Source organism: Caretta caretta, chromosome 23, assembly GCF_965140235.1.
Source record: "Caretta caretta isolate rCarCar2 chromosome 23, rCarCar1.hap1, whole genome shotgun sequence".
In the NCBI taxonomy this organism is placed as follows: domain Eukaryota; kingdom Metazoa; phylum Chordata; order Testudines; family Cheloniidae; genus Caretta; species Caretta caretta.
In genome coordinates, this window is record NC_134228.1 from 1,124,696 (window position 1) to 1,149,746 (window position 25,051).

The following is a 25,051-nucleotide window of genomic DNA, read 5'->3' on the forward strand; positions in this document are numbered from 1 at the left end:
CTATACGTATATCTATTTTGACTCTCTCCCATGTTGTTGCAGGGAGGCGGGGGCTGGCTGCGGCCCGGCGCGATCTCGGGCTGGCTGCGGGTGGGTATAAAACGGGGCTGGGGGGTGACCCAAAACCGAGGGCGGGTTGGAGGGTGGCTGGGCGCTGCACCGGCAGGCTTGGGGACACTCTGGGAGCTGGGGGCCCCGGCTCGCTGCCCCTTGAGGGCCGTTAGGGGCAATGCTCCTGAGTGGCAGCACGGGGCCCTGGAGAACTGGACCCCCGGATCCAAGCGTGACCCCGGCTCGGGTCCGCCCCAAGAACCAGCCCCGGAGATGGTCGCCCACTTCACGTCTCTCGCCCCCTGCCCCCTGCGTTGGCCCCGGCCCCAGGCTCCCTTCGAAAGGCCGGGAACCTGGCTACAGCTGGGGCCATTCCCAATGGGGCGTCTCTTCAGTGTCCGTCTGGGCTCAGGGTGTGGGTGTGAGTCTAGTCCCAGCACAGCAACGTGCAGGGGCAGCTCCTTGGATCCACTCTGGGCTTGACGCTTCCTGGCACTTTGCTTTCCAGGGCCCTGGGTCCTGAGCCCCAGCCAGCAGCTGGATTCCCGAAGCAGTCGGCCCAGGGGCCCGATCCCCTGACAGTCACCGCCAGGGCCCCAGCCCGGCTCTGCACTGCTGCGAGTGATTGCAGCAGGGCAGGGTCGGGTCAGGCAGGGGCTGTTTTGGCCAAGAACCAGCTGCCCCCTGCCCCGGAGCCTCCCCCAACACTCGGCCACCTGCCCGTTTATTGCATAAAGACGTGCCCCTCGTGTGACCTTGGAAGAGCCCCCCCCGGCTCTTCCCGCTGGACCCCGATGCCCGGCGGGCACAGGCTGTGGCTGGGGGCCAGGCCGGTCACACACGTACAGAGCCAGCACTATGCCTTGTTAATGGCACCGGAGCCCAGCCCACAGCAGCCGGGACCTCTGAACTCTCGCCTGGGCCAAAGCAAGGGCCGGTCCTGATCTCCCCAGGTTTGAAGGTGTAGGGGCTGGGGGGCTGCTGCCCAGGCTCCCCCAGGGGACGGGATTCCCCCTAATGCCCCCCGAGCCTGTCTGAACCCACCCTGGCCAGCGATCTCCTGGGGCCTGAAGGCACCGGGCGAGGGCTCCTGGTTGGGGGGACGTGAAGAGGGACCACGGAGGATGCGACAAAGGAACGGCTCCTCTGGGGCTGCTCCACCCCTGGGCCAAAGCAAGGGCCGGTCCTGATCTCCCCAGGTTTGAAGGTGCAGGGGCTGGGGGGCTGCTGCCCAGGCTCCCCCAGGGGACGGGATTCCCCCTAATGCCCCCCGAGCCTGTCTGAACCCACCCTGGCCAGCGATCTCCTGGGGCCTGAAGGCACCGGGCGAGGGCTCCTGGTTGGGGGGACGTGAAGAGGGACCACGGAGGATGCGACAAAGGAACGGCTCCTCTGGGGCTGCTCCACCATGAGACCTTCCCCCTGCGCCAGGGCAGCGCGTCCCTGCGCACTGGGGGTGGGCGAGCCGGGGGAGATGGCGCCCAGGGGCCTGGAGCCTTGCTCGGCAGGGGCCCAAACACGGCCTATGCAGGATGGGCGAGGGGGCAGAGGGCTCAGCAGCCCCTGGGGGTACAGAGCCCCCCAGGCCCAGCAGTTCCACCCCTCGCCGTGCCCTGTCCCGGAGCAAATGCTCCAGCCGCCATCCCCGCCCACGGGGCGAGCGCCGCGCCCAGGCTGGCAGCGGGGCCTAGCTCCGTTTGCGAGAGACCTGGCCCTATGCGGCTCCGCCTGCGGGCTGGCGGGACAGGGCCGGGGGAGCAGCGCCGGGGCCGAGATCTCCCTGCCCCGCCGCAGGGACGGACCAGTCGCGCATCCGACTTCCCAGGATGGCAAGGAAACCCCAGGACCTGTCCAAAGCTGGCAGGAAACCGCGGGATCTGGCCAAGCACTGCCGATGCTGTACTGATCCACACAGCAGGGCAGGCCCGGGATGCTGAAACGTGAGCGTGCATGGACGTGTGTTCACGAGAGTTGGCGTGCAAGGGCATGCACGAGTGGGAGATGGAACCAGGGGCTCAGTGCGGGGCGAGTCTCGGATACCGCGGGCGGCGTCAGGGCCAGGGGCTCTGTGGCTGCGCTGGCCGGTGTGCCAGGCGGGCGTCAGGAGAGCCTGCTCCCCCAGGGGACGAGATGCCAAGCGCAGGGCTGCAGGGAGACAGACCAGGCCAGGGAGGCAGGACTCCCTCTCCAAATGCCTGCCCCACCCGGAGCCGTGGGCACTGCCAGTCAGACGGAGGAGAGGTGGTGGCAGAATGGAGAGCCGCGTGAACCCCCGGCCGGTGCCCCCCACCTCGCGCAGGCTGCTCTGGACGAGCTGGGGGCAGAGAATCGGGCCGTCTGAACCCACCCTGGCCAGCGATGGGCCAGAGCGGGGCAGGGCACGCCGGTCCTGGCACAGGCTGGGACAGCCAGGAACGCTGGGAAGGACCCATACCTCGAACCCAGGCCCTGTCCCCACGATCCCCGGCTGTGCCAGCCTGGGCTGAGGGCGTAGGGGCCTATGCTGGGCCTTAAGGGGCCAGCACACCATTATATGGACCTGAAGGCCGACCCCAGCCCTGCCCCCTTCCCTCGCCCGAGAGCTGTGGAAACCCTACACTGTGTGTGCTCAGGACCCGCCCCCGGTGCGACGGGCCCACATTCATAGCGGGCTCAGCAAGAGCCAGGTGCCCAGTTCCCTTATGTGAATTACCCAAAATGCTTAAACCCCCTGGGAGCGTCTACCTGAAAAGCGTCCCATCCCCTCCCCTGCCCCGGAGACGCCAAGCGGCTTCCCAGCCTGCGGAGGGAACAGAACTGCCCGCCCCGCTCCAGCCCCTGCACCACGCAGGGAGAGGGGCGATGACTCGGGGTGCGGGGGGGGAGGCTCCTGTATGCCCCCCGGGGGAGGAAATGAATTGGGCCAGGCCTAACGACCCACTGAGGCCCTTCCCCACTGCACAGAGTCTCTGAGTCCCGTGGATTTCCCCGCCCGGTGCCGGCTTTGCATATATCGTCCGGTGGTGAGGAGCCGGGCCGGCCGGCGGCTCCCGATGCCACGAGCTGGACTCCTCCAGGCACCGAACGGGGAACATAGTGCCAGGGTCCCTCCAGCGCCCGGGCGGGGCTGCCCGCATCCTCGCACCCCTTCACGGGTGTGTTTCAGGGCACCCCTCTCCCCGGGGGCCCTGCTCGGGCGCGGTTTCCTGCAGCGGGGCGTGCGGGGGGCCCCCAGGTCCAGGGGCTGTCCGGGATGTGCGCAGGAGGGGGCTGGCTCGGTGCGTGACATGGAGGGACAACGCTGCAGCCCGTGGGGCGGTGGGGGTCCGCTCTCAGCCCCCCGCACGCTGCCCCGGGCCGCCTCACTTCTTCCTGCCGGACGCGCTGGCCCGCCGGTCGCTCTCCCGCCGGGGGTTGCCCTCGTCGGTGGAGGAGGTGGTGAGCAGCGCCTGGCTCCAGCGGGCGATCTCGGCGTGCTCCTCTGTAGACGCAGCCAGCGCCTGGAGCCAGTTCTTCATCTCCTCCTGCAGGACAGAGAGGCCAGAGCCACGTGAACCCCCGGCCGGCGCCCCCCACCTCGCGCAGGCTGCTCTGGACGAGCGGGGGGCAGAGGATCGGGCTGTCTGAACCCACCTGGCCCTGGCCCCCCAGTACAGCAGCTGGCTGGGGCTGGCATGCCTGGCTGGCCCCCCAGCGGGCGAAAGCGTCGCAGCTTGGCTTGCGGGAGCGGCTCAGGACCCAGCCTTCCCGGTGCCGTGCGCCCAGCCCCGACTGGGATCGCTCCGAGGCGGCCCGGCGACAGGGCTCGACTCCCCGCCACGGGCACAAGGGAGGCCGAGTGGAACTTCACCCAGCGTCAGGGCCCGGAGAACCGGCGCTGCCCGTCCGCCGGCGCCCCGCCGGAGCCTGGTCACGCCCTGCCCCGCTGGCGGCTCCCAAGTGACTCCTGCTGGCCCCTGGCTGCGGCCGCGCCCGTCGGCGGGACAGCCGGGCTCTAGGCCCCGAGTGCGAGGGGAAGGGGGTTGAAGGCTCCGGGGCCTGGCCCCACTGCTGAGCGCTCCTGGAAACGGCACTCAGGGGCCGCGGAAGACGTGAGAGTCGGCGGCTTGCCCAAGCTCTGGCAGGGGTCGGGTCCCCCTTGTGCCGTCTGAACCCCCCACCCCCCTCAGCCTGCGGCGAAGCTCCTGGCCAGCCCCAAGGAGCGAGACCCCGGCCGTGGCCTACCTCGTCCTTGGCCTGCAGCAGGAACTCGTTCCCATCGCCAGTCCTGGGGGAAGCAGGTGGCACGTTAGTGTCGTGTGGGATTGGGGGTGTGACGTGCGAGGGGGACATGCGAGGGGGGACGTGCGAGGGGGAGACGTGCGAGGGGGGAGCGCTGGGTTATGGGGGGGCTGCCTGGTAGAGGATCCCCCCAGTCGGCCCATGGCTGGCTCCCCGGCTGATCAGGACGCTATGTGGAAGCCCAGGGGGCTGCGTGCAGGGGGTGCCCAGGGCTGGGCTCCAGGAGAGGCCCTGGATGGCGGACGACAGAGGGACCTGCTCCAGCCCCACAACCCCAACTCGCCCCCCAGCACAGAGCCCCTGAGTCCCTGGGGCAGCACCTGTCCACACAGCTGCTGCCCCCCAGGGCCTGGTGTCTCTGGGATGGGGCGGGTGCCTGGTGTCTCTGACCTGGGGCAGGGAGGGGGGCGGGTGCCCAGTGTCTCGGGGGGGGCAGGTGCCCGGTGTCTCTGACCCGGGGTCGGGGGCGGCTGGACTCACTTGAGCTTGAAGACGTTCTTCTTCTTCTTGTAGTCGCTGGCCACCTGGCTGGCGGCCTGGTGCAGGGGGACCGGCGGCTCCCCGCCGTGGGTGCTGCCCGACGCCTGCCCCTTGGCGTCCTTATAGAAGCCCAGGTCCCCTCTGCTCAGGACACAGTAAAGGTTTACCCAGGACCTACCAAAACAGAGCGAGCCCAATGGAGCAGGGCAGACTGGGACCCCCCTTCCCATCCAGCCATACGGGGCAGGCCTGGGGTCATGACCCCATGGCACCTCCGGGGGCGCTTCTGGGACCCCAGGAGGAGACCCCCTGCAGGGGAGCCCGGCTCAGCTGGCCAGGGCAGGATCCTGCCCTCCATGTTATGAGTGTGATAGACCATCTCACTGGCAGGGTTAATGGTTAATTAACGAGAGGGTTAATGGTCTCCCAGACTGACGGACCCAGGGCCCAACTTGAGAGACCGGTCAGGAAGAGACGGAAACGAGGAGAGCTGTGAACTGCAGCCGGCTTGTTAGAGAGAAGGGGGCTGTCAGCTCAGGGCTTGGGAAGTCAGCAAACAAGTCGTGTCTATTGCCATGGCTTTGGTTCAAAGATCAATACAGGAATAGTAACATTTAGGAGGACACTGGAGGGAACTAGTTTTATTGTCTGTCTCTCTTTGAAGGTTGTGGTGACCTGTATCTGAGCTGTGGAATGGATAAATCACGCTGGGCTAATTGCCAGGATGTTTGGGAGAAGGGAAGTTAAGCCTGTTGTTTTCTCAGGCCAAAAGGCTGCTGGAAATGTATAAAGACCCAGGGACACAATCCTTCTTCATCTCAGATCTGCCAAGAAGGGGAAACCCTGAGCCATCAGGATTGAGATCCCCAGTCACTGACTGGAGTCGCCCTGAATATGGACACTCTCTAAAAGGACTTTTGGCAACTACAGACTCACCGTCTCTGCTCTGTATCTGGGCCTCAAGAAACTGAACTCAAGTCTGTCTGTGCATTGATCTTTCACCCAACTCTCTCTCTTCTTTTTTAATAAATGTTAGTTTATTTAATAAGAATTGGCTATAAGTGTGTATTTGGGATAAGATCTAAGTGATCATTGACCTGGGTCTGGGGCTTGGTCCTTTGGGATCGGGAGAGCCTTGTTTCTTTTACTGGGGTATTGGTTTTCATAACCCTTTGTCCCCATACCGAGTGGTGCTGGTGGGGATACTGGGAAACTGGGGTGTCTAAGGGAATTGCTTGTGTGACTTGTGGTTAGCCAGTGGGGTGAGACCAAAGTCCTCTCTGGCTGGCTGGTTTGGTTTGCCTTAGAGGTGGAGAAACCCCAGCTTTGGGCTGTAACTACCCTGCTCTAAGCAATTTGTCCTGAATTGATACTCTCAGTTGTGTCCCACCAGAGGCAGCATCGTTACAACATTATTGTAGCTTGTATTACAAGAACTGCCACGAGACTGTGGTGAGCAACAGCCCAGATCAGGACCCCATCGCACCGGGCGCTGCCCAGACCCCAGCCAAGATCAGGGCCCCGTCGCACTGGGCGCTGCCCAGACCCCAGCCGAGATCAGGACCCCATCACGCCGGGCGCTGCCCAGACCCCGGCCGAGATCAGGACCCCATCGCGCCGGGCGCTGCCCAGACCCCAGCCAAGATCAGGGCCCCATCGCGCCGGGCGCTGCCCAGACCCCAGCCGAGATCAGGACCCCATCGCGCCGGGCGCTGCCCAGACCCCAGCCGAGATCAGGACCCCATCGCGCCGGGCGCTGCCCAGACCCCAGCCGAGATCAGGACCCCATCGCGCCGGGCGCTGCCCAGACCCTGGCCGAGATCAGGACCCCATCGCGCCGGGCGCTGCCCAGACCCCGGCTGAGATCAGGGCCCCATCACGCCGGGCGCTGCCCAGACCCCAGCCGAGATCAGGGCCCCGTCGCGCCGGGCGCTGCCCAGACTCCAGCCAAGATCAGGGCCCCGTCGCACCAGGCGCTGCCCAGACCCCGGCTGAGATCAGGACCCCGTTGCACCGGGCGCTGCCCAGACCCCGGCCAAGATCAGGGCCCCGTTGCACCGGGCGCTGCCCAGACCCCGGCCGAGATCAGGGCCCCGTCGCGCCGGGTGCTGCCCAGACCCCAGCTGAGATTGAGGCCCTGTCGTGCTGGGTGTTGCCTGGACCCCGGGGAGTCAGTGATGGAGCTGGGAGCTGAACCCCAGACTCCTGAGTCCCAGCCCGGTGCCCGCCCCGCTGGTGGGGGGCTGCTCAGTAGTGGCCAGGGCAGGGGACCGGCTCCCCTCCCCCGATCTTCCCCCGCAGCCCCAGCCCACTGGGCCCCCCGCTCGCGGCCCCGGCCCCTCACCTGTTGGAGGCCTTCTTGTTGGGCCCCTCCAGCTCGTGCTTGCGGAAGAGGAAGCCTTCCAGATGGACGGTGTGGGTGGGGGGTGGGGGGGGCGGGGCGCTGCTCTGGGCCGGTGCCGAGCGGGACCTGCGGCTCTCCCCCGGGGGCTGGCTGGGGTCCCTGGGCCGCGGCCTCCTCCTGGGCTTGGGCCTGTCGCGGGCCCGCGGCCGGTCCGGGCGTGGCGTCCTCTCGGGCAGCAGGTCAAGGCTGTTGGGCAGGTGGGTGGGGGAGTCGTGGGGCTGGCGGGGCAAAGACAGAGCGTCAGGTCGGGGCCGGACCCTGGACGGGCAGAGCCCCCGTCTCCCACCCGCCCCCAGGAGACAGGCTCTGGCCCTGATCCCAGGTCCCCTTGTGCCGTGGGCAGGGGGCCCAGGAGACGCTAAGACCCCTTCGCAGTCCTCTAGGGCAGCTCTAGCTTACGTCCTGGCCCCACAGCGCTGAGCGATGCCTGGGGCCAGGCCGCTGGCCACTCTCCCGAGACGGGGTGTCGGGGACCCCTGCTTCCTTCTGAACCCGGCTTCAGGGGCTTTCCCCTGCAACGGGCAGGAGCAGACAAGGCAGCGGACAGCTGAGCGGTTAACCCGGCTCTGCAGACCCGGGGCCAGATCCCCGGCTGGCGACAACGGGCCATCGCTCCTCCGACTCGTCTCACCGGACGCCGCGGGAGACACTTACCGGGGCTGGCACCTGGGCAGTCGACTCCTTCTCCTGCAGCTGCTCCACAATATCCGCCAGCGTGGTTTTGCTGCCAGCGAGGAGAGAGGGTGAGACGCGCGGCGGTGTCGGGCTCTGGGAAAGGGGGTCACGCCGGCCCAGGGAGGGGTCCAGACAGAGCTGGGACGGGTGGAGCGCGCTCAGCATGCAGGGGCCATGCAGACAGGTGTCCCACGCTGGGGGTGAGACTCACTCCCGAGCACCCTGTCCCCCTCCTCGCACATCCCTGCGCCGTGCTCATCTCCCTCTTCTGGAGTACACGGCTACAGATTGAAACTGGTTTTTCGGCGCTGGGGTTTGTAGGTTTGGGCGCAGACGGGGCGTGCAGGGAGGGGGATCGGTTCTGGTGCAGCTGGGGCGTTGGATGCCAGCGTGGCCAGGTCTGCCCGCCAGACGCTCCTGGGAATGGCAGAACTCACAGAGGGCGGCAGCTGGGACCCCGGGGATCAGGGAGCACGGCACTGCGGAGCAGGGGGAGCACTTGGCTGGCAGAGACCGGCCTGGGTTTGATCCCTCCCCGCCAGAGAGAGAGAAGCTGCACGAGGAGTTTGCGGCTTGGCAGCTGAGGCAGAAATGAGCCCAACACAGATCACACCACCGGGCAGAACGGCAGGACGCTGCGCGGGCCCAGCTGAGCAACGTCGAAAGCCCTCGTGGTCGTCTCAGGTTCCCAGGGGAGCCAGGCCTGGCTCAGCGGGACCCCGCTTCCAGGCCGAACGGGGGCGCTCAGTCTTGTTCGAAAGCACGAGACTGGCCTCAGACTAGGAGGCCGCTGGCCTCGTTCAGCCAAGGGACACTGGCAATCCCGAGCCACGGTTCAAGTCTGAGCCTCGAAGAGACGTTACGAGAACAGCCCAGGGGGCCGCAGGGCAAGAGAACAAAGCCCGAGCACGAAATGTGCAACCAAGTTGGATACTGACAGGAATGTGGACTCGAGCTTCCATCCCTGGTCTGTTCGCGTCGGGCGAATTCAATTCTAGAGAATTGAATTGCTTTATTTTTACATCCACTGGCTGCCCCGTTCGGTGGGATTGATTTTAATTATTTACGTTTAATTCATCGATTGGTTTCGGAACCAGATTATTTCAGGTTGCTGGGAATGCAGCGTGCGCAATCCCCCAGCCCCCGGCTCGTGTTTGCACCGTCACTGCGACAAGGCAAGATGCAAAAGAAAAGCAGGCTTGTAGTGAGAAACCAGCTTGCTTTTTGGTTCAGTTTCTATAAAACCAGGTTACCTTTGAATCGCTCTGTGGTTCTGGCTGCCGGCCAAGCGCCCAACCCGGGGTTACTAACACTGGGCCTCGGGGATCCCCAGCTGTCCAGGGGTTTGTCCCGCCCCAGTTCGCGCTCTCCTGGGCCCCAGGACAGTGACATTTCAAAACAAACTGTGACACGCTGGCTGGATCGAACCCCTGGACTTCGGGGTGCCACCCAGGCCCACCGGCAAGCGGTGAGCTAACACCCCCCCCGGGAGGACATTCTCTGGGGTGCCAGGGGCCCAGAGACGCCAGCGGGGGCCTCCCCGGGTGTGCAGCGTGGCACTCACCCGCCCCCTTTGGGCTCGTGCCGGGGCGTCTCCTGCTCGCTGGACTCCTGCCGCTCCAGCCGGCGCTCCCGGCGCTCCCGGCGCCTCTCCGGCTGCTCGTGCCGGGGCGTCTCCTGCTCGCTGGGCTCCGGCTGCATCTCAGCCCGGCTGACCTGGCCCGGCTCTGCCAGCACCGCGCCCGCCACGGGCACCTGCAGGTGCTGGCTCGGCTTGGCCTCCAGCCTCTCCTCAGCGGCCGCCTTGGCCTCCCTCAGCCTCTCGGCGCTGGTGGCCAGGCCCTCCACCTGCAGCTGCTCCGGCTTCATCTCCTGCCGCACGTAGGCCACCTTGAACTCCAGCGCCTCGGCCGGCTCGCCCGGGCCCCCGCTGGGCAGGGCCGGAGCCTGGGGCCGGCCCCGCAGCAGGTCCTGACGCTCCAGCTTTGCCTCGGCCTGGCGCAGCAGCGGGGGGCCCTTGGGGCCCGGCTCGCTGGGCTCCCCCAAGAACTTGCGGCCCAGGAGTGGCGTGGCCGGCTGCTTGCTCTGCTCGGCTTTCAGCTTCTCTAGCTGCAGGGAAAACGGGCTCTGGTTAAAGCCCAGGGCTGGGAGCCAGGACTCCTGGGTTCTCTCCCCAGCTCTGGGAGGGGGGCAGGGGCTGGTAGTTAGAACAGGGGGGATTGGAGCCAGGACTCCTGGGTTCCATTTCCAGCCACGGAGATGGTGAAATTCCTTGCCCCATATGGTGTCGATCGGGGCGTGGCTGGGGTCGGACCGGAGGCGTGGCCAGAGCCCCCTATGCTGTGACTGTTCCCTGCCCCCCTGGGGCTCATGGGGGGTGGATCGGGGTGTAGACAGGGCAGATCAGGGGCATGGCCAGGCTCCCGAGCTGTGACTGCTTGCTGCCCCCGGGGCCCATGGGTGGCGGATCGGGGGCATGGCTGGGGGTGGATCAGGGGCGTGGCCAGGGAGGATTGGGGGCGTGGCCAGGGGAGGTTCGGGGGCGTGGCCAGGCCCTATGCAGTGGCTGTTCCCTGCCCCCAGGGGGCGGATCGGGGGCACGGCTCGGGGGCACGGCTGGGGGAGGATGGGGCTGTGGCCAGACCCTTGCGCTGTGGCTGTTCCCTGCCCCCAGGGGGGCGGATCGGGGGCGTGGCTGGGGGAGGCTGGGGGCGTGGCCAGACCCTTGCACTGTGGCTGTTCCCTGCCCCCAGGGCCCATGGGGCATGGATCGGGGGCGTGGCTGGGGGAGGCTGGGGGCGTGGCTAGACCCCTGCGCTGTGGCTGTTCCCTGGCCCCAGGGCCCACGGGGGCAAGGCTGGGGGCGTGGCCAGGCCCTGTGCAGTGGCCATTCCCTGCCCCCAGGGGGGCGGATCGGGGGCGTGGCTGGGGGAGGCTGGGGGCGTGGCCAGACCCCTGCGCTGTGGCTGTTCCCTGCCCCCAGGGCCCAGGGGGTGGAGGGGGCTGCCCCCCCGTACCGTGGTGAGGCGCCGCAGGGAGCTGAATCTCTCCTCCCAGGAGGAGGCCGCCTTGCGAAAGGCCTCGTGGCGCCGGATCAGCTGCTCCACCTCGTCCACGCTGCTGCCCAGGTCGTGGCTCTTCAGCAGGGGCTCCTGGGCCGTGAGCCAGGCGTCGGCCACCACGGCCTCCTGCGCAAACTGGTGCACTTCCAGCACTGGGGAGAGCGGGCGAGAGGGGGGTAAGCACGTGGCCCCTCCGCACCCCCCTCCGCCCCAGCTCTCCCCTCGGGGGGGTCCGTCCGGGGGCTCCACATACCACCACCAATGGCAGGAGCTGCACCGCCGGGGGGTGCTGGTCTCAATGCGCCCGTCCACAGATGGGCCACTGAACACTGGCTCGACTTGCCCCAGGCACACGGCAACTAAGAGCCGAGGAGAGAACCCAGGCATCCTGGCTCTCCTCCCTCCCCCGCTCTAACCACTAGCCCCCACTCCCCTCCCAGAGCCGGGAAGAGAACCCAGGAGTCCTGGCTCCCAGCCCCCGCTGCTCTAACCACTAGCCCCCACTCCCTGCCCAGAGCCAGGATAGAACCCAGGCGTCCTGGCTCCCAGCTGCCCCCTGCCCCGGCTGGAAGCACTCGCCACCAGGTTTATTAGAGGGTCCGTCCCAGCCTGGGGGGCGGGTGCCTTGCACTCACTCTGCTGCAGCCACTCCCAGTGCTTGTCCCACTTCTCAGTCAGCTCCTCCTTCTTGGCCAGCAGCTTCTCCAGCTGGCCCTTGATCTGCAGAGAGATGCGTGTGTCTGCCAGGGGTCTGTGCACCCCATATCCTGGCCCCCGGCGGTGCTGGCCCCTCGTCCTGCGCAGGGGCCCGGGTACCACCAGGCTGGGGAAATCCAGAGTGCGAGGGGTCCAGCCCAGGGGTTGTGCCCCACTGCAGGAGGGGGCGCGAATCCACACCGCAGCACTGTGACTGTCTTGCTGATTGGGGGGCACAAGGGGGGCTTGATCAATGAGCCAGACAGAGCCACAGAGACAGGCCCAGGTGGGGACGGTGTGACGGATATCGGGGACCTGCAGGGACTGGCTAGGCAGATCCGGGCACAACTCTCCAGCCCCTGACTTCTCGCCTGCTGTACGAAGGGGGAAGAGTGTGGACGGACAGCCAGCCTCAGGGCTGGATGGAAGGGGAAGGATCCGTACGCAGAGGGCAGGGGGCCTGGATGGGGACAGACCGAGTTCTCCCCACGCTGCTCCGGGGCCTGTCAGTGCCTGCTCTCGGGGTGCTCCGTCCCCACCAGCAGCTCACTGGGAGCAGGTGGGGACCAGTAGGCCGAGGGTCCGGGGCAGGCAGCCACCGGGCCAGATCCCAGCTGCTGCAAACAGGCCCAGCTCCAGGGAAGCCGTCAGAGCGATGCCCAGCCGTGCCCTGGCCCGGGACTGCCCCGGAGTCCTGCAGCCTGTCACCTTGTTATGTTGTATGTGAGTCTTACTGTTTTGCAGGAAAGCTGTGTGTGCCTCAGTTTCCCTGTGTACTGCACCAGTGTCTAGGTGGCGGGAATAAGCGTGTGTGACTTTTGTGAGGGCTGCTCCAGCTGCCTGCGGGGATGCTCTGGCCACCCCTTCAGTCACCTGAGACCCGGAGGGGGATGCGACCAGGTGACTCTGGCCTGGGAAGCGAGACAAAGGCTGGAGGAGGAGCCATGGGCAGGGCAGGGGCCAGGCAGCTGGACGCGAGTTGGTCTCGGCAGGCTTTGGGGGCAGAGCCCTGGCTCTGGGCTCCCCTCCCCACAAGGTGGAGTTGGCTACAAGTCACTGATTTTGACGCTGTGCTCCGGTCGACTCATAAACCTTCTGTTTTCCCCGCTGGCCGAGAGTCCCGTCTGACTGCGAGGTTGGGGGCAGGGCCTCTGGCCCCCCCCCAGGACCCCGCCTGGGCGGACTCGCTGCGGGAAGCGCACGGAGGGGCAGGGGCGGCTGGAGGCTCCCAGGTCAGACCCAGGAAGGTGGAAGCTGGGGACGCGTCTCGCCCTGGAGACAGTCTGCCCCAGCCCCCTCACCCCGTCCCCCAGCCCCGCCGGCGTTACCTCCTCGGCTGCGGGGCTTCTGTTGAGCACCAGGGTCCTGCCCAGCTCCACGCAGGCCGCGATGCTCTGGCTCCGGGCGTCAATCTCGCTCTTCAGGCCCTGGTGGTAGTTCATCAGCACCTCCACCGAGGACACGTCCCTGGGGGTAGACGGGGCAGGCCTGGCTACCGGGGAGGAGCAGGGCCGGGCAGAGGAGCCCCCAGAGCGGCCGCGTGGGCTCCAGGGCCCCGACCCTGCCCTCGGATCCGCGCCAGGGGGACTCCCCAGCCAGCCCTGTCCCCACCAGGTCCTCCCCAGGGTGCCAGGCCTGGACAAACCTCCTCACTTCCTCAGACACCCAGAGGGGAGAGTCCGGACCCCGGGTTCTCTGCCCCCTTCCTGTCTCCGGAAGCTCAACCACGGCATTTGGCGTGGGTCCCTCCATCCATCTCTCCATCAGGGCGACCGCTCATCGGAAGGGCCAGGGCACGGGGCGGGGGGTTGAGAAGCCTGCGCTGGTGACTGTGAGAGGGCTGGCTGGCTGCTGCAGGATGGAGGGAAGGAGGGGTGAGGCGAGGGATGGAGTGAGGGACAGAGGGATGGAGTGAGGGATGGAGCGAGGGATGGAGGAATGGAGCGAGGGATGCAGCAGGACGGAGGGATGGAGCGAGGGATGGAGCGAGGGATGGAGAGAGGGATGCTGCAGGATGGAGAGATGGATGGAGGGATGGACCGAGGGATGGAGGAATGCTACAGGACAGAGGGATGAAGCGAGGGATGGAGGGATGGAGAGAGGGATGCTACAGGACAGAGGGATGGAGCGAGGGATGGAGGGATGGAGCGAGGGATGCAGCAGGACGGAGGGATGGAGCAACGGATGGAGGGATGCTGCAGGATGGAGGAATGGAGCGAGGGATGGAGAGAGGGATGCTGCAGGATGGAGAGATGGAGCGAGGGATGGACCGAGGGATGGAGGAATGCTACAGGACAGAGGGATGGAGCGAGGGATGGAGGGATGGAGCGAGGGATGCTGCAGAAGGCTGCCTGGCTGTCTGGCTACCGCAGGCCAAGGGCTGAGCCGCACGGAGCCGTCTGAGGCTCCCAAGGCCAAACCCCGGTGGCCCCGGTACCTGGGCTTCTCACGGGTGCCGATCTGGCAGATGATGCCTTCCATCCAGGAGATGAGGTCGCGCACCATGCTGGTGAAGCGCATCTTCTCCGTGGTGGTGGTGATCTGCAGCCGGCACGCCTCGCATGAGCTCAGCAGCTCCTTCCACGCCCGCATCACATCCTGCTCCTTGGTGACGATGGCATCAGCGTTCTCCCCGGCATACACCGTCCGCAGCTGGGCCGCCCCCTCCTGCAGCTGCCGCACCTGCTGGGGCACGGGGGCTGAGCGGAGCGGCCCGGGGCTGTGCACTGGGCACGAGGATCACTGCACCTGGCACTGCAATGCAGCTGCTTCTGGGGTGGGGGCGCGGGGGCTGGTTACGCAGGGCCCCGTGGCCGGGGGCAGCGAGGCGTCCCCTCCGGGCGGGGCGCGGGGGCCAGTTACGCAGGGCCCCGTGGCCGGGGGCAGCGAGACGTTCCCCTCCGGGGCGGGGCGCGGGGGCCGGTTACGCAGGGCCCCGTGGCCGGGGGCAGCGAGGCGTTCCCCTCCGGGCGGGGCGCAGGGGCCGGTTACGCAGGGCCCCGTGGCCGGGGGCAGCGAGGCGTCCCCTCCGGGCGGGGCGCAGGGGCCGGTTACGCAGGGTCCCGTGGCCAGGGGCCGCTAGGCGTTCCCCTCCGGGTGGGGCGCGGGGGCCGGTTACGCAGGGCCCCGTGGTCGGGGGCCGCGAGGCGTCCCCTCCGGGCGGGGCGCAGGGGCCGGTTACGCAGGGCCCCGTGGCCGGGGGCAGCGAGGCGTTCCCCTCCGGGCGGGGCGCAGGGGCCGGTTACGCAGGGCCCCGTGGCCGGGGGCAGCGAGGCGTCCCCTCCGGGCGGGGCGCAGGGGCCGGTTACGCAGGGTCCTGTGGCCAGGGGCCGCTAGGCGTTCCCCTCCGGGGCGGGGCGCGGGGGCCGGTTACGCAGGGCCCCGTGGCCGGGGGCAGCGAGGCGTTCCCCTCTGGGCGGGGCGCAGGGGCCGGTTACGCAGGGCCCCGTGGCCAGGGGCCGCGAGGCGTCCCCTCCGGGCGGGGCGCAGGGGCCGGTTACGCAGGGCCCTGTGGCCAGGGGCCGCTAGGCGTTCCCCTCCGGGTGGGGCGCGGGGGCCGGTTACGCAGGGCCCCGTGGCCGGGGGCAGCGAGGCGTCCCCTCCGGGCGGGGCGCGGGGGCCGGTTACGCAGGGTCCTGTGGCCAGGGGCCGCTAGGCGTTCCCCTCCGGGTGGGGCGCGGGGGCCGGTTACGCAGGGCCCCGTGGCCGGGGGCAGCGAGGCGTTCCCCTCCGGGCGGGGCGCGGGGGCCGGTTACGCAGGGCCCGTGGCCGGGGGCCGCGAGGCATCCCCTCCGGGTGGGGCGCGGGGGCTGGTTGTCCCCCCGAAGGCCCCTTCCCTGCCTCGCCCCCTCACCTGGCTCACCAGCACCTGCACGTCGTGCTCGAAGGTGCTGAGCACCCCCTGCAGGGCCCCGGCGGAGCTGCGGGACTCGCGGGCCGCCACCTCCGGCAGCCGCTGCTGCTTCTCCTCGATCTGGGCCAGCAGGTCCTTGCAGTGGCTGAAGAACTTGTGCAGCTCGTGGGAGGCAGCCAGCATCTGGGCCCGCGTCTCCATCAGCTCCAGCAGGTCGGCCCAGGCCTCGTTCAGCCCGTCCTTCCACTCCGCGATGGTGGCCGCGTCCACGTGCCCGTAGTCGATCAGCTCGTCCACCATCTGGTTCACGGCCGAGAGCCGCTCGTTCCCCACGCTGCCCGTCTCGCTGGCGAACTCCGTGAACTTCTCCTGCAGCAGCTGGGGGGCGGGATGGGGGGGTGAGCGCACGATACACGGACCAGGGCCCGGAGACCACGGCGGGGCCCCGGAGCGTGGCCTGGAGCCCGCAGGGCGGCACACAGTGCGTGGGCTATGGCACAGAAACCAGCCCGTGGCCTAGGGCCCAGCACTGGGAGCCCAGCCGGGAGAGGTGGAGAGCAGCACGGAGCCCGTGGGACAGGACACGGCACGGACCCAGCACCCAGCCTGGCACAGAGAACCCGGCCCCGGGGCCATGTGGCCCAGTCTGGAGTGTGTCAGCCCTGGGGCCCAGGGGTGCATGTGTCATGGGGTCGCCCAGGGCAGGACACAGGGGGGCGTGTGCCCTGGGGGCGCTGGGGCAGGGGGACGTGTGCCCTGGGGGGGTGCCCTGGGACCGCTGGGGGCATTGGGGGCCGTGTGCCCTGGGGCCGCGGGGGGCGCTGGGGGCGATGGGGGCCGTGTGCCCTGGGGGCGCTGGGGGCCGTGTGCCCTGGGGGCGCTGGGGGGCGTGTGCCCTGGGGCTGCTGGGGGCGCTGGGGGGCGTGTGCCCTGGGGCTGCTGGGGGCGCTGGGGGGTGATGGGGGGCGTGTGCCCTGGGGGCGCTGGGGCCCTCGCCCGCCCCCAGCGCCCGCCCCGCCCCCAGCGCCCGCCCGCGGGCTGCCTCCCTCACCGTGACGTGCTCCAAGTCCTGGCCCAGCTCCGGTGACCCGGCCACCACCTCCTTCTCGGCGATCCAGTGCTCCAGGTCGTCCACCTCGCGGCCGAGCTGGCAGAGCCAGTAATGCTGCTCCAGCCTGGCCTTGCGCTCCTCCGCCAGGCCCTTCAGAGACACGTAGAGCCGGTCAGCCCGAGACTGCCGCCTACTTATCTGTTCGCTGGGCAAGGACACACCTGGTCAGTGCTGAGAACCGCGCCGGAGAGGGGCGGGCGAGGGGCGGGCGGGGGGCGAGGGGCGGGCGGGCCGGCGAGGGGCGGGCGGGCCGGCGAGGGGCGGGCGAGGGGCGGACGGGCGGGCGAGGGGCGGGCGGGCCGGCGAGGGGCGGGCGAGGGGCGGGCGGGCCGGCGAGGGGCGGGCGAGGGGCGGGCGAGGGGCGGGCGGGCCGGCGAGGGGCGGGCGGCTCCCACCTACCTGGCGGGGTGGCCCAGCTCCAGCAGGGCGCGGCACTGGCGGGAGAGCTGGGCGACCGTCTCCTCGTAGTTCTCAATCGTCTGCTCCAGCAGCAGGTGTTTCTTCAGCAGCTGCAGGGTGCTCTGCTCGTCCTGGGGCGGGGAGAGGCCGCTGGGGTCAGCGGGGGGATCCCGGCCCGGGGCCCGGCTGCTCAGGGGTGGGCGAGGGGTAAGCTGGCCGCCCTGCCAGGCCGCTCCCAACCATCGGCTCCCGCTCCTGGGGCTCCAAACAGCCCAGGGGAGAGCGCCCCCTGCTGCCCGCACCCCGCTCCCTGCCCCACAGCGCCCCCTAGCGCCCCACAGGGCCAGCCCCGCCTGCCGGGGGAGAGCGCCCCCTGCTGCCCACACCCCGCTCCCTGCCCCACAGCGCCCCCTAGCGCCCCATGGGGCCAGCCCTGCCTGCCGGGGGAGAGCGCCCCCTGCTGCCCGCACCCTGCTCCCTGCCCCACAGCGCCCCCTAGTGCTTCCCTGGGCCAGCCCCACCTGCCGGGGGAGAGCGCCCCCTGCTGCCCGCACACCGCTCCCTGCCCCACAGCGCCCCCTAGCGCCCCATGGGGCCAGCCCTGCCTGCCGGGGGAGAGCGCCCCCTGCTGCCCGCACCCTGCTCCACAGCGCCCCCTAGTGCTTCCCTGGGCCAGCCCCACCTGCCGGGGGAGAGCGCCCCCTGCTGCCCGCACACCGCTCCCTGCCCCACAGCGCCCCCTAGCGCCCCATGGGGCCAGCCCTGCCTGCCGGGGGAGAGCGCCCCCTGCTGCCCACACCCCGCTCCCTGCCCCACAGCGCCCCCTAGTGCCCCATGGGGCCAGCCCCGCCTGCCGGGGGAGAGTACCCCCTGCTGCCCACACCCCGCTCCCTGCCCCACAGCGCCCCCTAGCGCCCCATGGGGCCAGCCCTGCCTGCCGGGGGAGAGCGCCCCCTGCTGCCCACACCCCGCTCCCTGCCCCACAGCGCCCCCTAGCGCCGCCCTGGGCCAGCCCCGCCTGCCGGGGGAGAGCGCCCCCTGCTGCCCACACCCCGCTCCCTGCCCCACAGCGCCCCCTAGCGCCGCCCTGGGCCAGCCCCGCCTGCCGGGGGAGAGCGCCCCCTGCTGCCCACACCCCGCTCCCTGCCCCACAGAGCCCCCTAGCGCCCCATGGGGCCAGCCCCACCTGCCGGGGGAGAGCGCCCCCTGCTGCCCACACCCCGCTCCCTGCCCCACAGCGCCCCCTAGTGCCCCACGGGGCCAGCCCTGCCTGCCGGGGGAGAGCGCCCCCTGCTGCCCACACCCCGCTCCCTGCCCCACAGCGCCCCCTAGCGCCCCATGGGGCCAGCCCTGCCTGCCGGGGGAGAGCGCCCCCTGCTGCCCACACCCCGCTCCCTGCCCCACAGCGCTCCCTAGTGCCCCACGGGGCCAGCCCTGCCTGCCGGGGGAGAGCGCCCCCTGCTGCCCACACCCCGCTCCCTGTCCCACAGCGCCCCCTAGCGCCCCATGGGGCCAGCCCTGCCTGCTGGGGGAGAGCGCCCCCTGCCGAGCCCCCCGCCCTGCTCCCTGCCCCACAGCGCCCCCTAGCGCCCCATGGGGCCAGCCCCGCCTGCCGGGGGAGAGCGCCCCCTGCCGAGCCCCCCGCCCTGCTCCCTGCCCCACAGCGCCCCCTAGCGCCCCACGGGGCCAGCCCCGCCTGCCGGGGGAGAGCGCCCCCTGCTGCCCACACCCCGCTCCCTGCCCCACAGCGCCCCCTAGCGCCCCATGGGGCCAGCCCCGCCTGCCGGGGGAGAGCGCCCCCTGCCGAGCCCCCCGCCCTGCTCCCTGCCCCACAGCGCCCCCTAGCGCCCCACGGGGCCAGCCCCGCCTGCCGGGGGAGAGCGCCCCCTGCCGAGCCCCCCGCCCTGCTCCCTGCCCCACAGCGCCCCCTAGCGCCCCACGGGGCCAGCCCCGCCTGCCGGGGGAGAGCGCCCCCTGCCGAGCCCCCCCCCGCCCCACAGCGCCCCCTAGGCCCCCCTCACCTTGCCCTTCTCCTCGTTCATGAGCAGCAGCTCCTGCTCGCTGAGCCAGGCCTCCACCTGGCCGGCGTCGAAGTGGTACTGCTCCGCCTGGTAGGTGGCGTCCAGCAGCTGCTGGCGCTGCTCCGTCTGCTCCCGCAGCGCCCCCCACAGCTCCCGCAGCCTCTCCAGCAGCCGTCGCACCCCGTCCACCTCGGGGCTCCTGAGGGAGGCGAGGGCGCCCGCCCGGGCCAGCACCTCGTCCACCCGGGCCTGGTGCGTCTGCAGCTCCCGCCGCAGGTTCTGGTGTGGGGCGTGGGGGGCAGGGGCAGGGCACCCAGTCACACGTACGGGGGGTCTCGGCAGCACGGCGCTCCGCCAGCTGGGGCCCCCCAGCACGCTGCACAAAGGGACTGGGCCCCATAACCCCCACCAGCAAGGGGGGGTCAGTGCCCAAGACACAGAGAGGGGCAGGGGTCGGATCCCCCCAATGTCACACAGAGCCAGGCACAGAACCCAGGAGTCCTGGCTCCCAGCCACCACCTACCCTCTAACCACTAGCCCCCACTCCCCTCCCAGAGCCAGGGAGAGAACCCAGGAGTCCTGGCTCCCGGCCCCCATCTCTAACCACTAGCCCCCACTCCCCTCCCAGAGCCAGGGAGAGAACCCAGGAGTCCTGGCTCCCGGCCCCCATCTCTAACCACTAGCCCCCACTCCCCTCCCAGAGCCAGGGAGAGAACCCAGGAGTCCTGGCTCCCGGCCCCCATCTCTAACCACTAGCCCCCACTCCCCTCCCAGAGCCAGGGAGAGAACCCAGGAGTCCTGGCTCCCGGCCCCCATCTCTAACCACTAGACCCCACTCCCCTCCCAGAGCCAGGGAGAGAACTCAGGAGTCCTGGCTCCCGGCCCCCATCTCTAACCACTAGCCCCCACTCCCCTCCCAGAGCCAGGGAGAGAACCCAGGAGTCCTGGCTCCCAGCTTCCCCCACTCTTCTCCCAGCGCAGGGGAGAGAACCCAGGTGTCCGGGCGCCCAGCCTGCCCTGCTGCAGGATCCCAGTGCTGGGCGAGGACCAAGCACCCACCTGGTTCTTCTTGATGAACTGCTGCACGGCCTGCAGACTGCTCCCGGGATCTCTCAAGGAGGCGAGTGGCAGCCGGTCCTGGACCCAGCTCTGGAGGGAGACGGGACGGAGCAGAGGAGCTGTGGCATGAAAACTGAGGGCTGGGCCCAGGCCGGGCCAGGGGGCCGGGGCGCAGTGTGAATGAAGCAAACCCGAGGGAACGGCAGCGCCTGGATCAGACCCTGTGCACCAGACCCCGCCCGCCTGGTGTACATCGGTGTCACTGCACTGGAGTCACTGGGCCGGATTGTAATCGTGGGATTCATTGTTTGTATTTTGTATAGTTTAGAAGAAGGATAAAGAAGAAGAAGATAACCATGTAGCATGTATGAAATGGACCGATGTACGCTGATTGTATTCTGCCGGCCACCCTGACTGGACCGCAGGAAGGAACGACTAATGCATCGGACAGGCGGCCTGTGTCTGAACTGATGTTAAGGCAGGAACAGAGCAGAACAGTCCTCATGGCTGATTCTGGTCACCTTTGGTTTAGGAAAAGTTTTCATGACAGTGTTTGCTATAAGGTCTTGTTTCTTATCTGCACTGCAAACCAAGTTGTGTGAGGTTCTTTTGTAATCCCTTTAGTAACCATATAACCCTTCCTAAAATGGATTCCTGCCTGAAAGTCTCTGTTCAATTGTTTGGGGTAAGGAAATGAAGGGTGCGTGGTTAAGGATGAGTGTGAAAGCCTCACAAATGTCCAGATGTGTGAGAGACTTGGAGAAACAATCAGAAAACACCCATTGTAGCTGATGCTAAACGAGTTTAGCAGCACTGACGACCTCAGAGGTGAGGCAAACACCCCCGAAGGCGAGACAACAAATAAGAGAGAACAGCAGAAAACCCTGAGATTAACCCCATTTAAGGACTAAAGATTACAGAATGACATTGCAAAGTTAAACTTTCACCCAGACCACACCACACGATCCATTGTCTACAGCCAAGCTCTGAGATACAACCGCATTTGCTCCAACCCCTCAGACAGAGACAAACACCTACAAGATCGCTATCAAGCATTCTTAAAACTACAATACCCACCTGCTGAAGTGAAGAAACAGACTGACAGAACCAGAAGAGTACCCAGAAGTCACCTACTCCAGGACAGGCCCAACAAAGAAAGGAACAGAACGCCACTAGCCGTCACCTTCAGCCCCCAACTAAAACCCCTCCAACGCATCATCAAGGATCTACAACCTATTCTGGAGGACGATCCCTCACTCTCACAGAGCTTGGGAGACAGGCCAGTCCTTGCTTACAGACAGCCCCCCAACCTGAAGCAAATACTCACCAGCAACCACATACCACACAACAGAACCACTAACCCAGGAACCTCTCCTTGCAACAAACCCATTGCCAACTGTGTCCACATATCTATTCAAGGGACACCATCATAGGGCCTAATCACATCAGCCACACTATCAGAGGCTCGTTCACCTGCACATCCACCACTGTGATCTATGCCATCATGTGCCAGCAATGCCCCTCTGCCATGTACATTGGCCAAACTGTACAGTCTCTACGTAAAAGAATAAATGGACACAAATCAGATGTCAGGAATTATAACATTCAAAACCAGTTGGAGAACACTTCAATCTCTCTGGTCACTCGATTACAGACCTAAAAGTGGCAATTCTTCAACAAAAAAACTTCAAAAACAGACTCCAATGAGAGACTGCTGAATTGGAATTCATTTGCAAACTGGATACAATTAACTTGTAGGTCATGCCTGACTAATCTAATCGCCTTCTATGATGAGATTACTGGTTCTGTGGATGAAGGGAAAGCAGTGGATGTATTGTTTCTTGACTTTAGCAAAGCTTTTGACATGGTCTCCCACAGTATTCTTGTCAGCAAGTTAAGGAAGTATGGGCTGGATGAATGCACTACAAGGTGGGTAGAAAGCTGGCTAGATTGTCGGGCTCAACGGGTAGTGATCAATGGCTCCATGTCTAGTTGGCAGCCGGTATCAAGTGGAGTGCCCCAAGGGTCGGTCCTGGGGCCGGTTTTGTTCAATATCTTCATAAATGATCTGGAGGATGGTGTGGATTGCACTCTCAGCAAATTTGCGGATGATACTAAACTGGGAGGAGTGGTAGATACACTGGAGGGGAGGGATAGGATACAGAAGGACCTAGACAAATTGGAGGATTGGGCCAAAAGAAATCTGATGAGGTTCAATAAGGATAAGTGCAGGGTCCTGCACTTAGGACGGAAGAACCCAATGCACAGCTACAGACTAGGGACCGAATGGCTAGGCAGCAGTTCTGCGGAAAAGGACCTAGGGGTGACAGTGGACGAGAAGCTGGATATGAGTCAGCAGTGTGCCCTTGTTGCCAAGAAGGCCAATGGCATTTTGGGATGTATAAGTAGGGGCATAGCGAGCAGATCGAGGGACGTGATCGTTCCCCTCTATTCGACATTGGTGAGGCCTCATCTGGAGTACTGTGTCCAGTTTTGGGCCCCACACTTCAAGAAGGATGTGGATAAATTGGAGAGAGTCCAGCGAAGGGCAACAAAAATGATTAGGGGTCTGGAACATATGAGTTATGAGGAGAGGCTGAGGGAGCTGGAATTGTTTAGCCTGCAGAAGAGAAGAATGAGGGGGGATTTGATAGCTGTTTTCAACTACCTGAAAGGGGGTTCCAAAGAGGATGGCTCTAGACTGTTCTCAATGGTAGCAGATGACAGAACGAGGAGTAATGGTCTCAAGCTGCAGTGGGGGAGGTTTAGACTGGATATTAGGAAAAACTTTTTCACTAAGAGGGTGGTGAAACACTGGAATGCGTTACCTAGGGAGGTGGTAGAATCTCCTTCCTTAGAGGTTTTTAAGGTCAGGCTTGACAAAGCCCTGGCTGGGATGATTTAACTGGGAATTGGTCCTGCTTCGAGCAGGGGGTTGGACTAGATGACCTTCTGGGGTCCCTTCCAACCCTTATATTCTATGATTCTATGAACTTAGGCTTGAATAGAGACTGGGAGTGGATGGGTCATTACACAAAGTAAAACTATTTCCCCCTGTTTATTCCCCCCCTCTCCCCCCCCCCCGTTCCTCACACGTTCTTGTCAACTGCTGGAAATGGTCCACCTTGATTATCACTACAAAAGGTCCGTTCCCCCCCCCACCCCGCTCTCCTGCTGGTAATAGCTCACCTTTCCTGATCACTCTCCTTACAGTGTGTATGGTAGCACCCATTGTTTCGTGTTCTCTGTGTATATAAATCTCCCCACTGTATTTTCCACTGAATGCATCTGATGAAGTGAGCTGTAGCTCACGAAAGCTCATGCTCAAATAAATGGGTTAGTCTCTAAGGTGCCACAAGTCCTCCTGTTCTTTTTGCGGATACAGACTAACACGGCTGCTGCTCTGAAACATTGCAAAGTCCACAGACTAAAGTGGGAATTTACAAGTATAAACCTGGGGTGTTTCGCTATAAGACTCTGGGGTCAGTCCTGCAAAGCCTCGGAGCATCGGATCGCGACCGACAGAGCCCAGCTCCTCACTCGCGCTCAGTCTGCCTGGCCGTTGGATTGACTCGGGCTACGCCAGACTGGGAACTGGAAGACCATCTGGGGTGTGTGTGTTTTACTTATAAGCATAACAAGATCCCCCCCCGGTGGAAATCGGTGTCACTCCATTGGTGTAAACTGGTGTCACTCCACTGGATTTATCAGGGCCAGCCCCGCAGCGTGTGCAAATCCGGGGCGTTCTGCCAATCTCAGAAGGCACCAGTGCCCGGCCCCACAGGGCCCCACCTCGCAGGTGTGGGGCCGCCCCAACACTGCTTGGGCAGCCGGGAACTCCACCTCCCCAGCCCGCTCCATCCCTGGCCTTTCTGGTGACTGGGGCTCTAACCGGGTCCCTGCCTGCTGGGAGCCACTGGCCAGCTCCTGGAACTGGGGCAGGGGATGGGAAGCTGCCCCCCGTCCCCCCGGCAATCCCCGACTTACGATCTCATCCTCCAGGTCGCGGCAGACCTGATGCACCTCCTTGGAAGCCAGCAGGATCCTCCTCCTCTCTTTCAGGGGCTCGATGAGGCGGACAATCCGTGTCCCCACCGCGTTCTGCTTCTCGTCCACCGCCTCCTTGCTGGCCGGCTCCAGGGGCAGGGAGGCCAGCTGCGCCTGGAGCTGCCCGGCCTCTTTGTACCACTCCTCCATCTGCGACTCCATCGTCTGCGAGAGAGAGAGACAGCAGAGGGGTGAGGGCCAGGGGCTGAGCGTCGGGGACAGGGCGGCAAGGCCGGGGGCTGGAGGGAGGCACGGGCCGGGCACAGTGCAGGACGGCGAACGATCACACGGGGTCCTTCTCACCTCGACCTTTACAAGCCACGTTCTTGCTGGAGAATGGGACTCGACTCCCAGCCCACCCCCGGCCCTGCCCGGGACACTAACTGGAGACAGGAGCCCCTGTGAGGGCCACTTGGACCCACGGCCAGCACGTCAGGCACCATGTCACTGCACAGGAGCCAACAGGGCCCGATCCCCAGCCTGTAGCTCCTGGGGGCCTGACTCCCAGCTGCTCGTCCCCACCGGCGCACGATGAGCGTGAAATGCTTCCCTTCCACGCACCCTGCACTGGTGTGACCGGGAAGGGGGCAGGCAGCGGTGGTTGGGACCCATGGAGCTGCGCTAATTTGCACCCACTTGGGATCTGGCCCCTCCGCTCCGGCCGGCCCCTGTGAAATCGCCTCATGGTGCTGTCTTCACGGAGGGGCAGCGGGAAGGGATCAGGCCCGGGGCTTTCAGCGCTTCCCCGAGCAGCCCCCTTCCTGCCCCGGGCCCGCAGGAGGCTGTTCTCCTTCCGGAGACGAATGAGCCCCGATCCCGCCTCAGGGGCGGCTGGGGGAAAGCCACCTGGGACTCATTTCCCATGTCTCGGTGGCAATGGAAGCGAAGAGACGGTCTCCCTGGTATGCACATCGCTGTGCCTGCGAAGGTCCC

The 25,051-nt window shown here is 66.5% G+C and overlaps 1 protein-coding gene across 3 annotated transcripts in view; it reads right to left on the reverse strand.

Moving 5' to 3' along the window:
- Positions 1-21: 21 nt before the first annotated feature.
- The window catches only part of SPTBN4 (spectrin beta, non-erythrocytic 4), a 74,039-nt gene continuing 49,009 nt past the window's right edge, over positions 22-25,051 (reverse strand). For 2 of the 3 annotated variants that reach the window (XM_048832867.2, XM_048832868.2), the window contains 16 exons: positions 24,059-24,283; positions 20,072-20,161; positions 19,013-19,291; positions 16,992-17,122; positions 16,533-16,737; positions 15,482-15,859; positions 14,066-14,310; positions 12,957-13,095; positions 11,568-11,652; positions 10,888-11,084; positions 9,435-9,979; positions 7,850-7,919; positions 7,136-7,413; positions 4,792-4,965; positions 4,255-4,297; positions 22-3,554 (listed from right to left, as the gene is read on the reverse strand). In XM_048832867.2, the coding sequence (XP_048688824.2) occupies positions 3,393-3,554; positions 4,255-4,297; positions 4,792-4,965; positions 7,136-7,413; positions 7,850-7,919; positions 9,435-9,979; positions 10,888-11,084; positions 11,568-11,652; positions 12,957-13,095; positions 14,066-14,310; positions 15,482-15,859; positions 16,533-16,737; positions 16,992-17,122; positions 19,013-19,291; positions 20,072-20,161; positions 24,059-24,283 (3,246 nt within the window). In that variant the 3' untranslated portion in view covers positions 22-3,392. Of the gene's footprint in view, positions 3,555-4,254; positions 4,298-4,791; positions 4,966-7,135; positions 7,414-7,849; positions 7,920-9,434; positions 9,980-10,887; positions 11,085-11,567; positions 11,653-12,956; positions 13,096-13,278; positions 13,480-14,065; positions 14,311-15,481; positions 15,860-16,532; positions 16,738-16,991; positions 17,123-19,012; positions 19,292-20,071; positions 20,162-24,058; positions 24,284-25,051 lie in introns of those variants that run through there. The other variant, XM_075122488.1, reaches the window with a different exon arrangement.